This window comes from Clupea harengus, chromosome 8, assembly GCF_900700415.2.
Source record: "Clupea harengus chromosome 8, Ch_v2.0.2, whole genome shotgun sequence".
Lineage (NCBI taxonomy): Eukaryota > Metazoa > Chordata > Actinopteri > Clupeiformes > Clupeidae > Clupea > Clupea harengus.
This window is the reverse complement of record NC_045159.1, coordinates 11,849,872-11,865,666: the sequence shown is the minus strand read 5'-3', so window position 1 is coordinate 11,865,666 and position 15,795 is coordinate 11,849,872. Positions and strand designations below refer to the sequence as shown.

The following is a 15,795-nucleotide window of genomic DNA, read 5'->3' as shown; positions in this document are numbered from 1 at the left end:
CCCACCCATAGGATATGCACCCGTTCTGGGACTAATATTGACCAAGTTCCTTGCTATAAATACCTAGGTATCTGGCTAGATGATAGGCTGTCATTTAAATCACATGTTCTTGACCTAGCTAAGAAGGTTAAATATTAAACTGGGTGCTCTTTATAGAATAAGATCTTGTTTTACTTTTGAAAACCGAATGGAAATAGTGCAATCAACAATTTTGTCAGTTCTTGACTATGGTGACATTGTTTACATGTATGCTGCACCCTCTACCTTAAAACTCCTGGACTCTGTTTACCATAGTGCTATTCGCTTTGTTACAGGAGACGCTTTCAGGACCCACCACTGTAACTTATACAAGAATGTTGGTTGGTCCCCTCTAGCAGACAGGAGGGAAAAACACTGTCTTTTATTTGTTTATAAAGCCTTAGTGGGAAAACTGCCTAATTATCTCATGTCACTTTTAAAATTAAAATCTATCTGTCATAATACACGGTCACAGAGCCTCATCTCCCTTGAAATCCCCCTTACAAAAACTAATATAGGTAAAATAGCTTTTAAGTTATTTGCTTCCCATAAATGGAACACTATTCAAGTGGAGTTGAAATTAACCAAGTATTTGTCTGTCAACCAATTTAAGAGCCTTTTAGATAATAAGGATGTGCCTCAATGCTGTTGTTTTAAATGATTATCTGATTTAATTTTTTTACTTTATGTTGTGTTATTTTTTTTATTTTAATTTTTTTTATACTTAATTTCTGAGTTGTTTAATGTGTTTTTTTATTTATTTTGTCTGTTTTGTTTTGTTATGGTTTGTTTATTTATTGTTCTTCTGTACTATGTAGCCTCAATCAGGGCATTGCTGCAAAAGAGCCCTGTGCTCAGTCAATTCTCCCTGAATAAACAATGATGATGATGATGATGATGAGTATAATACGTAGCCTAATTAGGGTTGACTGAACCAATACAACAATTAATAACTTGAATCTGTGTGAACCTATACAAAATCTAGAGGATAAAATAGTACCAGCAATAACTGCAAGCTAATGGATTGTTTTGTGGAACTCTTTCCATGTTTTTACATTTACGCAAAAGTTTATGAAGTTTAAAAGTTTATAACACGTCTTCACATTCATCTTACCTCATGTTTCTCTGCTGGTTCATAACACCAATAACACAGTGGCAACAACAGTGAATGATAGTGATTAATCGTTGGTCAATTAATCAAAACATATCAAAAGTATTTTGTGAAATGAGCTTTGTTTATAGAAACAGTAGATTCTCTCTCTCTCTCTCTCTCTCTCTCTCATGGTTTCTTGTTGGTTTTGCTGAGCTTGTCACTGAGCTGCTGGATCAGGTCAGCCAGCTCTCCTGTGGCCTGTGACTTCTCTTCTAGCAGCTCATAGCGTAGACTGGAGATGTCCTGCTTAATCTCCTTCAGCTCACCTGCAGGACAAATAGCATATTACAAATGGATTCAGGAAAAGTCCCTTGCCCCTCAAGCGTGCACGCTCACATACACACACACACACACACACACACACACACGTACAGACACACACATTTACACACACATACAGACACAAATAACAGGATCTCCCTTTGTCATCTGGACCCACAGAGGCAGCATTGCAGGGGTGACTCACACAATTACTGTGACTCAGGGGGATTTGGACACCAGCCAACTGTCTGATGAAGAAAGATTACACACTTTGTGAGAATGAAACCAGGTGGCCTCACCTTCGTTGACTTCGTCATTTTCACTGTCGACTTGAGCCTTCAGGACATATCGCTTAATAAGCCGCTTCATCAGTTTCTAAAAATTACAAAAGAATCAACACAGGACACTCCAAATATGAGCAGAGCAGAATGTATAGCCCAATTCAGGAAATAGTAGACAATTAAAAGCATTATATAGGATACACATAAATATAATTGATTTAAGACAGGCATGAACATGATAAGACATATACTGTCCAATGAAGTTTGTTGCTAAATCTATTAATAATTATAAAATAACGATTAATACATTTATATTCACTTTTAAATAAGTAGAACACAATTAAGTTCCTGATCTGTGAGGAAGTACCTGATAGCGTGTTGGATGTTTGATTGGGTTTCGCATTGTGAACTCATCTTGTGCCCGATAGTGAGCTCTGAATCGACTCAACTTCATTCATGAAGAAATAAAATAACAAACGAGAAAAAAGAAGGAACATATCAATCATGAAGGGCATAACTAAATCATGACCTGAGGAAAAACTTTCAGGTAGACCTGAAATAAAACATCAGACCTTTGAGCCAGAGATGATCTTGCCCATTTCGAGCTGATTTTCATGGTGAAATGCCCTGGACTTGCATAGTCTCACAAGGCAAGCCCTGGTACGCAAAGCCAAGTAGTAGAAAGACTTTGGACTCGGAACCAGGTTAAACGGCGGTGGCAATGTGCGTCCCTCATCAAAGTAAGACAGCCACAGCTTGGCACGAGCAAACTTCCATTCCACATCTGCATCCTCCTGTTATGATAAATGTTGGTTTGTTTGTGTGTTTGACTCATATACAAATTATGGGAAAAAGAAAATGTACACAGAGGTTTAATAGTAAAATAGTGAACTATATCAATTAATCAATCATATCAAAATAAGGGTCAAACCTCAATTTCCTGGTATGAGTGGTTGATCATTGCTATCAACATGTTGAGCAGAACCACAACCATGGTGACGTTGTAGACACCATAGAGGATATAGCCGATGTTCTCAATGAACTTGTGATCGTATTTCAGAACCACAGAGATAACCTCAGACAAGCCAAAAATGGACCAGAAAAGGGTTTTGAAACTCTCCTCTACCCTGTAAGCAAAAGCACACATTAAAAACAGAAAATATACTGTATATTTCTCAGATAAGCTAAACTTACAGTCATATGACAAACTTCCTTCTTAAATTGAATAGAAAACATGTAGTACTCACGTGGTGAAAGCAGGGTTATACTTGGCTCCTAGATAGTATGAATACAGATTGAACATGCCGATCATGAAGGCCAGGAAGACCATGATGAATATTACCATGAACTTAAATATGTCCTTCACTGTGCGGCCCAAGGAGATCTGCAGTGGTCCAAAGCTCTCATTTGCAGGTAGAATGTAGGCTATTCTTGAGAAGCTTAAAACCACAGCAATGGAGTAAAGACCCTCAGATATGAGCTGGGGATCAGAGGGAAGCCATTTGATCCTGGCTGAAAACAAGACACGCAAAGTGACATGAAAAACCCATTATAACCACAAGGGGGCAGAATTTTATATTTTTCCTGTCTTTCACTTTGGTCTTTGCAATGGTCCTGTATTTCACCCATGAACTATTATTCACTGCATGAATTATGTGCTTATTATATAATGATCGTAGATATTCAGCTATATCAGTGCTAACATTACAACAACAACAACAACAATCAATCAATCAATCAAATCAAACAGCAACAATACACAACAACATAAAACACACCACAGTATTTTTGCACTGCATTTCTTATACTGTACTGTACTGTAATAATATAATAATACATCATGTTTTATTCCATCATAGCACTATTGGACCCTGATGAGTACTCACCATAGGTGAAGTAGGCCACATCCTCTGGCAGGGAGGCGTTGTTTAAGTCTGTGTTGAACACATATTGGTCCACATATAGCTGTGCCTTGGAAGCCCTCAGGAAAGCCATAAGCCTTGCTGTGTAAGATGCTACGAAAATGGACAGCATGCCGAAGTCCAGTACATTCCACATGTGCAAGATGTACTCCCGTGGCCCATCAGTCCAAATCTCCTTGCACTCTGACCAGATCATTCCTAAACAAGAGAAAAAAGAGGGGTTTGCATAACTGAATGAAAATTTGTGCTATTATAGTGCAAAATAAAACCTGCCTGATTGTGCTTATTTGGGCTTTAGTTGTGCTGAATAACAGATTCTGGCATAATGGCATTACACATTACACAGAAGCTGGGAACTCACTTACCAACAACCCACATCATGATAAGCATCTCTGTCCAGGAGAACTGTGTTGTTTTGACACGGAAGACTTGACGAGGGTGGTCAGTAATGGTCTCATTGGGAAGGTTTTTGACCCCGTCAAATCGGTCTGATGCGTTGAGCACAAGCAGGCCGAGGAAAATGGTGAATGACACTGCGTGGGCCACAAACTTCATGAATGGGCTACGAAGGATCTGGCCAATCTGATAAGAGCATAAAACGCAGATCAACACTAAAAATAGCATACAAATTGTATCCTAATAAGAATAAGTTGTTAATTTTCTTTTTCTCCACAAAATAGAAATGTACAGAAATGTATTTAGATCATGAGGTATGTATCAGATGTGAATGTATCAGCTACCTTACTGCAGGGCATGATCCAGTACGCAATGGCGAGGAAAGGAAGCCCCACAGTCACACCCAGTACCGTCCAGCACTTCACCCCTATGGACTGCTGCCTGAGACCCTGCAGGTTCTCATACCAGAGAGTCAGGAGCTGCTGCTGGCAATTAGGATGGGCCACAAACTGGGCACAAATAATAGCATGGTGACAGACAAGGCAAAATGTCACCGCATAACTCTTGTGAAATAAAGTCATGATAACATTTGGGTCATCTAGTACAAAGAACACACATTCATGCACAACAGCACTGTGTCCAGCACACTCTGTATTCCCAGCTGTGGGAGTTTGGGTTTACCTTTTTGACCTCGTACTTGATGGCGAGCTTGACCCGGCTCAAGCAAGGCCGGTGGTGTTCGCTGGGCGGGATCTGGTCCACGTCTCCATTCAGAATAGCCTCCACTTCCTCAGTGTCCCTGCAGCGGTCCAGCACTCCCACCACAAAGTCCTTACACTGCATGGAGAGCTTCCTGTAGTCATTCTAAAGGAAACAAATCATTCATAAAAAAAAAGTATATTAGTTGTAATCTACGTCTGTAATGTACGAAATGATAAATAGAAAAACTGTCATGCATTGGAGGAAAATGAAGAGAAATGAAAAAAATAAAGAAAAAATAGAAAAAAAATCAGGGGCCACACTGCAAGGTAGTCTGCAAGCAGTCATCTTACATTATCACTTGTAAATTGATCTGTAGGTGTACAGTACGGGGGCAGCACACGTGTGAATGCACTGGAAATGAAAGAAATCCCCATAGGTCACACCTCACAATGATGAATAGATGTAACATGATAGCTGTCATCATTCCACCCAAAGCCTACACTCTCAAAAAAACTTCAGAGCAGATGACAGGAGATCCCACCTGACCCTTTAACACTTCCAAATGAATGATGTCAGGGAATAGACACAGACAAAGCCAAATCCATCTTCATTATCCCCAAACAGGACAATGTCTTATGTCGTTATGTTTCATAATGCACACGTATCTGCGCTACGGTGTTTTAACACAGAGAGTTGTCTCTAATTCCCTGACTTGATCGCAGGCACGTGGGATGATTATCAATCAGGTGCTCAACAGCGGTGCGGTTAAAGAGGGCTCTCTGTGGACCCTTTCTCAATTAATGGCTTACTAAAACAATCAGAGTCAACAGACTGGATATGAAAATCCTACTCTGGCCCTCCCTTGTGAATGGCTGACATACAGACGAGAGCTCTTCAGAGTTGGCACACACTTATAGGCAGAAGAGCAGGAGAGAAAGAGAGAGATAGAGAGAGAGAGAGAGAGAGAGAGAGAGAGAGAGAAAGCAGCTTGGAGAGGATGTGTATTCTAAATAAGCAGATTCAATTCTCTGTTTGAATGTATGTACCCACAAACAAGCATCACAACCACAGAAGACCCTCTTATGTAGTCCTTTCACTACATGTTGTATGGATAAATACTAAACCTCACTCCCCAACACCTTAAGCCAGAGACGCACCAAACCAATCAGGCCGACTGTTGCATAGCTTGACGTCGCCTGTGGCTGGGCCAAAAAGTTGCACTTGAACACACCGCTAACACTACAGCTAGTCTCCAACTCCAACTAGTAATTTTACTCATTTAACTCAAAATTCATAATTTTCTCAGCACTCTCGCTCACCACAGATGGTTTGGTACCATAGCTACTTCTAATCAAGAATATGTCTGATAAGACGTTTCAAATGGCACTGGCGTTGTCAGCCTTTGGTATTTTACTTTGTGAAAGAAGAAAGGAAGAGGTGGAGGCAAAGAATAGGAGAAACCGCACTAAACGGGTGAAATCATGATACTACAGTGACTGGTTCAAGGGGCTTTCCCAAACCTGTATTGAGAGTGAATGTAACAGTAGCCAGTGGGTACAGTCCTGTGCAGTGTGTAAACCTCACTCCCCAACACCTTAAGAGACATGTTAGAGACATACACTAGCATCCATGGGTTTTAGCCTCCTTGTCTACATATCAAAATCGGCATATATTCTATAATTTCACATTTTCACCAACTCCACACATTGCTCACATTAAATTCACCTTAAACTCAGTTTCAATGTTGGCCAGCTGCGAGAGCTCGTTGCTGAGTTCCAGGGCGGTGAGCACGGGGTCCTCACTGGAGAGGGACAGGTAGGCGGCGCTGGCCAGGCCCTTGTAGGCATTCATGCGGGAGCGTGAGTGGCTGAAGGAGTCACGTCGCTGCTTTTCGGCGCACTCACCGCACTTGCAGAAGTAGTTGTGCGGTTTCTCAATGCGTGCCCCCTTCAGCAGCAGCGTGTGCACGATCTCGTACTCCTGGCAGTGTGCCGCCAGAATAACGGGCGTCACGTCCTGTGAGAAGCGCGTGCCGTCCTCGTCGTAGGCGTAGAAGTCCTCGTCGTCCCGCAGCTCCTGCTCCAGCGGGCTCAGTGTGAGCCGCAGGCCACCCTTGAAGGCCGGGTGAGCCAAGATGGCCTCCACGATGCGCACGTAGCCTTTGCTGATCGCCAGCAGGAGGGCATCTCCAATGCGTGCCAGCCCTTCCTTCTTCAGCAGCAGCTCGGTCACTTCCAGGTGCTCGTTGCCCACGGCCAGCTGCAGTGCGTTCTGACCCATGTAATCCACACAATTCACGTTGAGCGTCTTGGACTCCTCGAGCATCTTGCGTACCACAGGGATGTTGCCGTACTCGGCGGCGTCCAGAAAGCGCTCTTCCTCGACCGTCAGGCTGGTGGCACGCTCACTAAACATGTAGGCTGGGCCGCGGACAGCTTGCCGCCGCCCTTTCTCACGTAGGGTGGTGTGCCTCCTGTTCATGGCCTCCAGTCTACGGAGGAGAGCATTGCAAGAATTATTGTGGGAATTATAAATTTAAATAAAAGAACAAACATAAAATACAGTAATAAAAAAATTACCGCCTTGTTCAAAACCCTCATCATTCTTGGCTCATTGATAGGATTCGTAAAGTACGAAAAATGAAATGAAAAATTACATAAAAACCAGAGATGTCAATGATCGTGGTAACTATCAGACTCTGTTATCTGCCTTTTCTTTCTCAGTTACAGCTGCTAAAAAAGGCATTCTACCAAGACAAGGCTGGGAATGCCACATACGGTAGAGACTTATTTCTACTTTCAAGAATCTCCTTAACCGACCTCCACAGTCAGTTACCTCTCTCTCCATTGATGACGTTGCAACTTTCTTTACTGAAAATGTTGCTGCCATACGTGCGCAGTTCTCCGTTCCTCCTAAATGTGTTTAACCTCATTGAACTCATTCTACCCTCTCTATGAGGAAGAAGTCTCTATGCTTCTTTAACAGAGTCGACCTACGGCATGTCTTCTGGACCCTATTCCAACCACCCTTCTACAGTATATCTTGCCTACAGTTTTACCTGCTTTTACGCATGTAGTCAATGTTTCACTCAGATCGGGAAATCTTCCTACATCATTCGAACATGCTCAGGTTACTCTTTTGCTTAAGAAAATTTCACTTAACCCATCTGATGTAAAGAATGATAGATCCTTCTTCCCTTTTTGTCAAAGATTCTTTAAAAGGTTGTCTTCAAGCAAGCTTCTGATTTCTTGTCTCAGAATAATTTGTTAGACCCTAAGCAGTCTGGTTTTGAAAGTGGTCATTCTACAGGTCACTTATTCAAGGTCATTGACCTTAAGGCAGGTCAGAGGGGCGGTTTTGATGGCTTGAAACTCCTATGTACTGAACCCAATTAAAAAACAGTGTTTTAAAAAAATCTGTGATAAAAAGCCAATGAATCAAAGCCAGCATTGACTGCAAAGAATGTCACATCGACATCATGTTATTACAATTGATGATTTCAGTGACACAAAGGTCAATGTTGCATGTCATCACTCTTAAATTATGTGCAAGTAAATACAGGCGACCAGAACACAATGGAGAATATATTGATTGGGACACCACCAAGAGGCACTAAGCAATTCCCACATGCAATGTGACTGTCCTCCCCTTCTGCCAGTGTTGTGAATGGAAATTCATCCATGGAAAAATATGTAAGTATGTACCTTTCAAACTGTATGAAGTACACAAGGCCTTTGAAAGGCAACTCAACCAAGACCTTTTTTTCTCCTAGGATGAACACTTACACTGGTGAGTAATACTGACAATGCATTTATTGTTGAGTTATGAGAAACCCTTGAAATAGTATGCTAGTGTAGTGTTTAATATCCATTTGTCTAGTCCATTGTTTTTTCAGTGACACTGGTCACGTAAGGTCCTCATCTGAATTGGACTCTCAGAAGCTCAATAAAAATCACTCACACTCACTCATGAGGATCAAAATAATAATTCCACACAAATCCCTCTGTACCATGAAGTGAGAATTGATGAGGTTCATGGGACCATATACCATTGTAACCAGGCGAAACCTAGAACAGAATGAATGATAAGGCTACTGAATAATACTGAGTGCAAAGACAATATTGACTCATAGAGTCCAGGTGTGTAATTCTCAGTGACTTGTTTAGGGATCTCTGGGGAAGAACTGATTGTCAAATGTTTATTAGAAAATATTCCCAAAACACTAATGTCTCCTAAACCACAAATCTTTCACAATGAGATTAACTTCAAGTTCAAAAGATGCCAAAGCAAATTAAATGTGTGTGTGTGTGCACACACATGCCCGTATGTGTTAATAAGACGTCCTAAAGTCAGATTATATCCGTTACTTAAAATATCACACCCTAAATCCTTTAGTAGGCTAAGGCCTCATGCAGACAAAGCCTAGTTTGCCTGACCCCGGGTTCATTTTTCACACATATCAACTTTTTAAATCGAGTGCACATGAACCCAGCGAATCCGATTGACTCAGCTGTAGTACATCCCCCACGCCTGTTGGTGACGCTTTAAGGTGCTACAGACAACTGAAGAAAGCGGAGAAGAAGACAGGAGCATGCTAATAAAGTAACTTATGACAGTAGTTGAGCTCCAACTAGCAACGTTTAGCTTAGCCGCATAGCCTACATTAAATCTGCACAGTAACACATTATGGTGGTTTATAAAATCAGTGGTAAGAGCAGACTGTAGGTTAAGCGAAAAATAATTATATTTGTTATTGATAATAAAGAGTTTAGAACAGTGCAACAAAGCAATGTGCAACATGACATGTCTGAGTTGTTTAAATGCCTGTGCTTTATGGAGATGCTGAGCTTGAGCATGAGAGACCACAATGCAAGTGCTGTGGATCCTGGATGTTTCATGGTTTACAATTGCTTCCAATGTCATGGTTTTATTACTAACAACAAATGTAGGCTATTGTTGAGGGCTTTGTCCTTCACGTACTGTAGGCTACCTCTGAAGTAAATTTAACGCTAGCTAGTAGCTATCGCTATCGTTGTCTGACAGGACTAAAGCTAACGTAACATTCATCTTTATTACAGACCGTTTTGAAACTTCCGTCTATAATAAAAAATCTTTTCACGTCAGATTTGCTCATATAGGCTATTGCTGACACTTTTAAAAACTGTTTTTTGAAAAATGGTCTGATGCAAATAGATTAAACGGTGATAGATTAAAGTGTGGCTTGTTAATGTCATCCCTTTCCTAACAACAGATAGATAGATACATTTGTATTAATCCCGTTAGGGAAATTCACGTGGAAAAGCAGCAAGGTAATAGGAAGAATGTTTTTTTTTTTAAACTGGAGAGCTGTTATAACTGGCTGCCACACTCACTGCGCCATGGCAACCCATTCAGTTATTAAATAATGCCGGTTGTGTCCGTTTTTTCTGGCTGGTCTAATGATGCGATCACGTGGGGCAATCCGATTAGGTTTGCGGATAGCGTGCATAGGAACACCAACCCGCGACCGGATTTCGAGTTTACTCACTTTGGACCCCCGATTCGAGGGAGTGCGGATACAGTGTGCGGATACAGTGCGTTCGTCTGCACGATAGGGCTATCCGGAGACGGTTCTCTCCGGGTTCAAGCAAACTAGACTTCGTCTGCATGACCCCTAAGCATGATTTCATAATAATAATAACTAGAAAAGACACTCTGAAAATGCCACAATCTCACAATGCAAAAATAATTCCTGAAATCGTTTCATAATTTGGATCTATTTAAAAATGTTATGGGTTCTTCCTTGGCACATGCTACAGCCCTCAATCAAGTTTCATTAAATCAACCTTGTATTTTTTGCGTAATCCTGCTGAAAAACAAACAAACAAGCAGACAAACAAACCAAACCAAAAGCATGGTGTAATGATGGTAATGAAGATGATAATAACAACAATAATAATAATAAATATAGCTGCAGGCAGCAATGGCGGGTTCCTCCAAAGATTGCGAACCAGGGAAAAATGTATATTCTGCACAATTTGTCACTGTATAGAAAAATCCATGCTGCAGACTTACCAATGGGATATTCAATTTGAAATGCAATACTGTCAAGATCCACAAGGGCCTTGGCTTCAAGCTAAGGGGTGAGTGGGGGCTTGGTCAGGCCACAATGTCATGAAATAGTGTGTGTGCGTCTCGAGAAGCTTGCGCGTGTGTCAAGGGAAAGTCTGTGTCTGTGACAATTGGAGCATGCGCGCAGGGGAGCAAAGGAGCAGAGAGGGAGACATTACACTGGAAATCACCCTAGCAATTAGCCAAGCATGCATGTTTCAAATATTCACCAAAAATCTACTTTTCATCTTACAGTCAACTTTTTTTCAGATTTGTGTACTAAACATTCTCAAGTGTCTTCATATGAACTTGTGATTGAATCAGAGTATCACTTTTTGAATGAAAAATGTGTAAAGCATTATTTTAGCGTTAGCGATTAATGCAATTTGCTTTATATCAATCATTTTTGAAGATATGAAGTTGCCTTTGCACATGGGGACATGTTGTAGTGTCTTCCACGTGCATACCAAGTTTGGTGTTGATATCTGAAATATTTGCTGAAATATGACTTCACTTCCTGTTTGAAGGCTTTTCTGCTGAATTTCAGTGGCTGTACCGGACAAACGGTTGTGAGGATCAAAATTCTGTTGAAGAACTTTTGTGAGGCTTGGTCTGAAGATCATCTCTGGTGATTCTGAAGAAGATTTGACAAAAATTGTAGGAGTTGATGCCTTTCAAAGGTTTTTGATAAAACCGGAAATTGCGGAAAATCTATATAACCGGAAATTGACGCCATAGGGTGTGTTGAATTCGTCTTGATCCAAGGAATCCAATGGTACCTCATTTTTGAAAATCGGTCAAACGGTTCAAAAGTTACAGTGTTAACAAAAGTCCAACTTTGACCTGTTGGTGGCGCTAGTGTGGTCTAGTGGGAGACATGAAACTTGGTGTGAGTGGAGAATTGACTGTCCTTAATGAGTGTGCCAAATTTCAGAAAAAGTTACCATACGGTTCTAGGGGCTGCCATTGACTTCAATGGCACAAGAATAATAATAATAATAATAATACCTACAATAACAATAGGTTTCCTCCTGACGGAGGAACCCTAATAATAATAATAATAATAATAATAAATACAAGGGTCATGAGAATCCATGAGATACAGGTGTGGTTTCTGAAGTCCAGACCCAGGGGACAAATTCCATTTGACAAACTGATTAGTTGTTGAGCCAGAACATGGAAGTTAATTGACAATCAGGTAGTTTCACCTTCATCGGTAGTGCATGCACTTGCATAAGCAACTCACTTTCCCCATCACAGTGATGTATATTCATGAAATTCTACTGGTTGTTTGTCATGGTGCCTTTCCCACCCGTCCTATTCTCTCTCTCTCTCTCTCTCTCTCTCTCTCTCTCTCTCTCTTTGTGTATGTATGTGTCTTTAAGCTTTGCCTAGAAATAAATGTCAGATCATTGCACTTGGAAGTTATTCACATACAGATTGAACAAGGTTCACATAGAAGCTTAGTCGGAACTACTAATGACCTTTCCTCGAAAGAGTAGGCTATGAAGAAAGGCAAAAAACTCACCAGTCTACGTTGCAACGGTTATTGGTTATTACAACTATTTAGTCAGTCAGTACAGTAAATGTGCCTCGCCAAACATCCTGATACACTCTAACAACCTGTCAGACGTAGAGAGCGTCGTAATTAATTATAAATTCACACCCTTACTCCTGGTAGCATACAAATAGCCTCGTCGTGAGTCGCATGGCGCAAACAACATCAGGACTAGTCCTTTCCAATGATGCTACTCGCTAGTCTGTGCAAATGACATGTAATTTCAGCGGTCATAAACTGCATCTATCTCCACACACTCGTTACTCTTTGAATTACTCTCATAGGCCTAGTCGTTATTGTGTAGATATGAAAACCGGTATCAAATTAAAGAGCAGACCTTATGCTTCGCAATCATTTTCAGGAAATTGCTTGTTGAACAAAGGAAGTGGTAGTCATTTTGTTTTGAAAACACATCAAATTTAACAAAGTTGCAATAATTGGTAATTTCTTACCCCATTTTCACACTTTGGATTCATAGCTATATAAATTGGAAATTGTTCGTACTAACCTTTTCAGATTATGCTAGTTGCCAGTCTGTACAACTAAGTATGGTGAAGTAGTCTGGTTTTGAAACTACAGAAAAGGTCAGTGTTGCTGAATAATATAAACTATTTTGCATATATATAGATATGTGTTTCAAATTAATAAATCACAAAGTGCCCCACCATCATGGTTCTGATATCACCAGATTACAGTGTTGTCTATGCATATGTGAAAATATAGCTTCCCTGTCATCAGTATCTTCTGAGATAGTAGTAAAAATACAACAATTTAATAGTCTCAAAAATGAGTTGCCCTTAATATGCAAGCTAATATGAAATTTAAACAAGTAATACATCAAATGATGGCAGATCTGGATAGACCTGACTGTCCTGAAAACATATCAACATTGCTATATTGACCAAGATCGAAGTTTAGAAGGTGTGAAATTATGCTGAAAATAGCCTAGGATTTTAAGAGTTCATGTGGATTCTAAACAGTGACAGTAAAGCTAAAGCTATAAACAGTGAATTTGCACTTACGTTTGTGGACAGCTAGTGCGTTGGGAATCCCAATGAGTTAACGACATACTGTGAAGCACTTGCCCTGACGGACATCGCTTTTCCAAAAGTTCAGCCACTCCGCCTGGTTCCTCCGTGGTGGCAGTTATTGCAACTGCTTGTAGCGCGGAGTTGCTAATGGCACCGGCAATACCATATTCAGTTTTGCGGCGCGCATCGACTTTCCGTCGAAATAGGGCGCCAGGTAGCGTCATACACCGGCTAAGCGTCGGCGGCTCACTGCACAGTGTATGTTCCATGCTATCAATTACGAACGGATGATCAATCGGAGGAGATCCAGACTCCAGCGGGGCCGGGGATCTCCAGACGTACTCTTTCTTAAGTTGAGGAGGGACAGCTAAAAACAAACAAACAACAACAACAAAAACAGCAGCTGTCATAAATAAGGAATTTCTCTCAAATGCAATTTCTGAATCACCTATGTGTTTTTAAAAACCCAAATGTATATATTTAGACACATAAAACATAAACATAAAATAAATGATTATAAGCCTTACCCATTGGTTTGCCTTGGAGGACGACCAGTCCTCTTCACATCAATGTGAATACAATCTGCACAAACTGAATCCTGACCCCTGTGCCTACATACCAGTCTATATAGACCCAGAGCAAAGTGAACTCTGGATTTAAAAGAGGACTCAAAGCTTGAGGTGTGTTGTCGCTCCATGGAAAATTACATTAGAGTGTCACTTTTAATACAGTCACATATCCTGTAAATCTCATAGTTTTTCTGATGAATGGGCTGCTGTGCCTGAGTTTAGCAGATCAGCTGGCTGACCGCTTTGATGCACTTCAAAGGGCCAGGCTTGCCCATCTGAACTGGGAGACAGGGATTGGGTGATGACTTTTAATCGAATGCCACAGGGCCACAAACACGATTGTCCAACGTCCAGAGAAGAATGTAACTCAATGAGCCACCAGACCAAACACTTTTCAGGGAAGGCATTAAGATGACGTATGTTCTTACTGGTCTTCTCATGTCTGAATGCTGCATGGTCCTTATGTCATCAGAATTATGTATGCCGAGTTTCTGTTGGTGTTTATCAACATAATTGACATTATTGCCACCATAAATGAGGCAGTGACAAATGTTGAACATGTAACATAACACTTAAGAGACATCTACGCTTTATGCATGACACACTACTATTCCATATCGTATTTGAATTTTACCCTACTGGCATTCCTCCTTCTGCTCCTCTCACCATAACACAGCAAAAGCATACTGGTGCACAGTGGCAGCCATCATGTTATCCAGATGGGTGCAACAGATAGTTGGTTGTGCAATGAGGCCCTCACAATATGCAAAGTCCTTTGGAGGTATCCTTACAGGTGCTTTGCAAGCAGTGCCCCAAAATGGGCAAAACACTTTAATTACCAGATGTTATATTAACTAATTTGACCAAAGTCTAAGGAAATCAGTTTTGTGGTCATCTGGGATAACTGCCAAATGATAACAGAATTTGGGATTCATTTAGTAAAAAAAAAGGTCTGTTTTTCTTATTTTAAAGTTATTTTTAAATGTCACAGCCATGTTGTCAGAGTAGATGATTTATCAGTGATTTAAATGAGGTCTAAAAGCATCAGCAGTGTAAAACAGTGTGTATATTTCAAGTAGTATTAGCAACAGCGGCAGGTGAATGAAGATGAGCTGTAGGGATTATATCTAGTCAGCCAACTCCCACTCCCATCCCCAACACGCACACTCACACATGCATAAAACACAACCATTCATTAACAAAAACACACGCAGGGAGATTTGTCTTAATCTGCACATGGGTGGAGCGGGGTGGAAAAGGGTTGAGGTGATGAGGTGAAATTAAGTGGAGCCGAGTCCTGATGAAAGAGGAGACTAGACGTACGTAGTGGAGAAGTGACCGGAAAGAGAAAGGTGAATCCCTTTTACTGTGAAGTCACGAGTCTCCGGTGAAGGGTCCAGGGGCTGCCATCACTGAGGGATGAATGGATTTGACCCAAAACGCACCTCTAATGTGAACTCAACAGAGTAAAGTTTTCCAAATGTAATTGGCAGGGTGGTTGTCTGTAACAAATCTATCATGTGCAGAAATAAGTTGGAGAAGAAAGGTCCTTTAAAAGTAGACTTTCTAATACATAAGAGGAAAGAGGGCAGAGGTTCTGATCACACACACACACACACATGAAACACACACACACACACATACCATAGAGTATATAGTGGCTATGTCTTTGTTAAAAGTAAAAAAGAAAGTTGTGATCTGTGTGGAATGGCAGAGTGAGATTACTCAATATTTGAAAGTCAGCCAACACTAGTGGTGATTCCTCTCTCTCTGTGTGCCTTGACAGGCAACAACGCTATTGGTCACAGCATTGC

The 15,795-nt window shown here is 40.9% G+C and overlaps 1 protein-coding gene across 1 annotated transcript; it reads right to left on the bottom strand.

The window, feature by feature from the left end:
* Positions 1–942: 942 nt before the first annotated feature.
* Positions 943–14,198, bottom strand: LOC116221464 (short transient receptor potential channel 7-like). Its single transcript, XM_031571838.2, has 13 exons — positions 13,940–14,198; positions 13,404–13,779; positions 6,459–7,224; positions 4,713–4,895; positions 4,376–4,540; positions 4,001–4,217; positions 3,600–3,833; positions 2,961–3,225; positions 2,645–2,840; positions 2,286–2,507; positions 2,081–2,161; positions 1,732–1,807; positions 943–1,437 (listed from the first exon to the last, which is right to left on the bottom strand). Exons 1-13 carry the CDS (start codon positions 13,941–13,943, stop codon positions 1,298–1,300), a joined length of 2,925 nt encoding a protein of 974 aa, XP_031427698.1. The 5' UTR covers positions 13,944–14,198; the 3' UTR covers positions 943–1,297.
* Between the last annotated feature and the right edge of the window lie 1,597 nt (positions 14,199–15,795).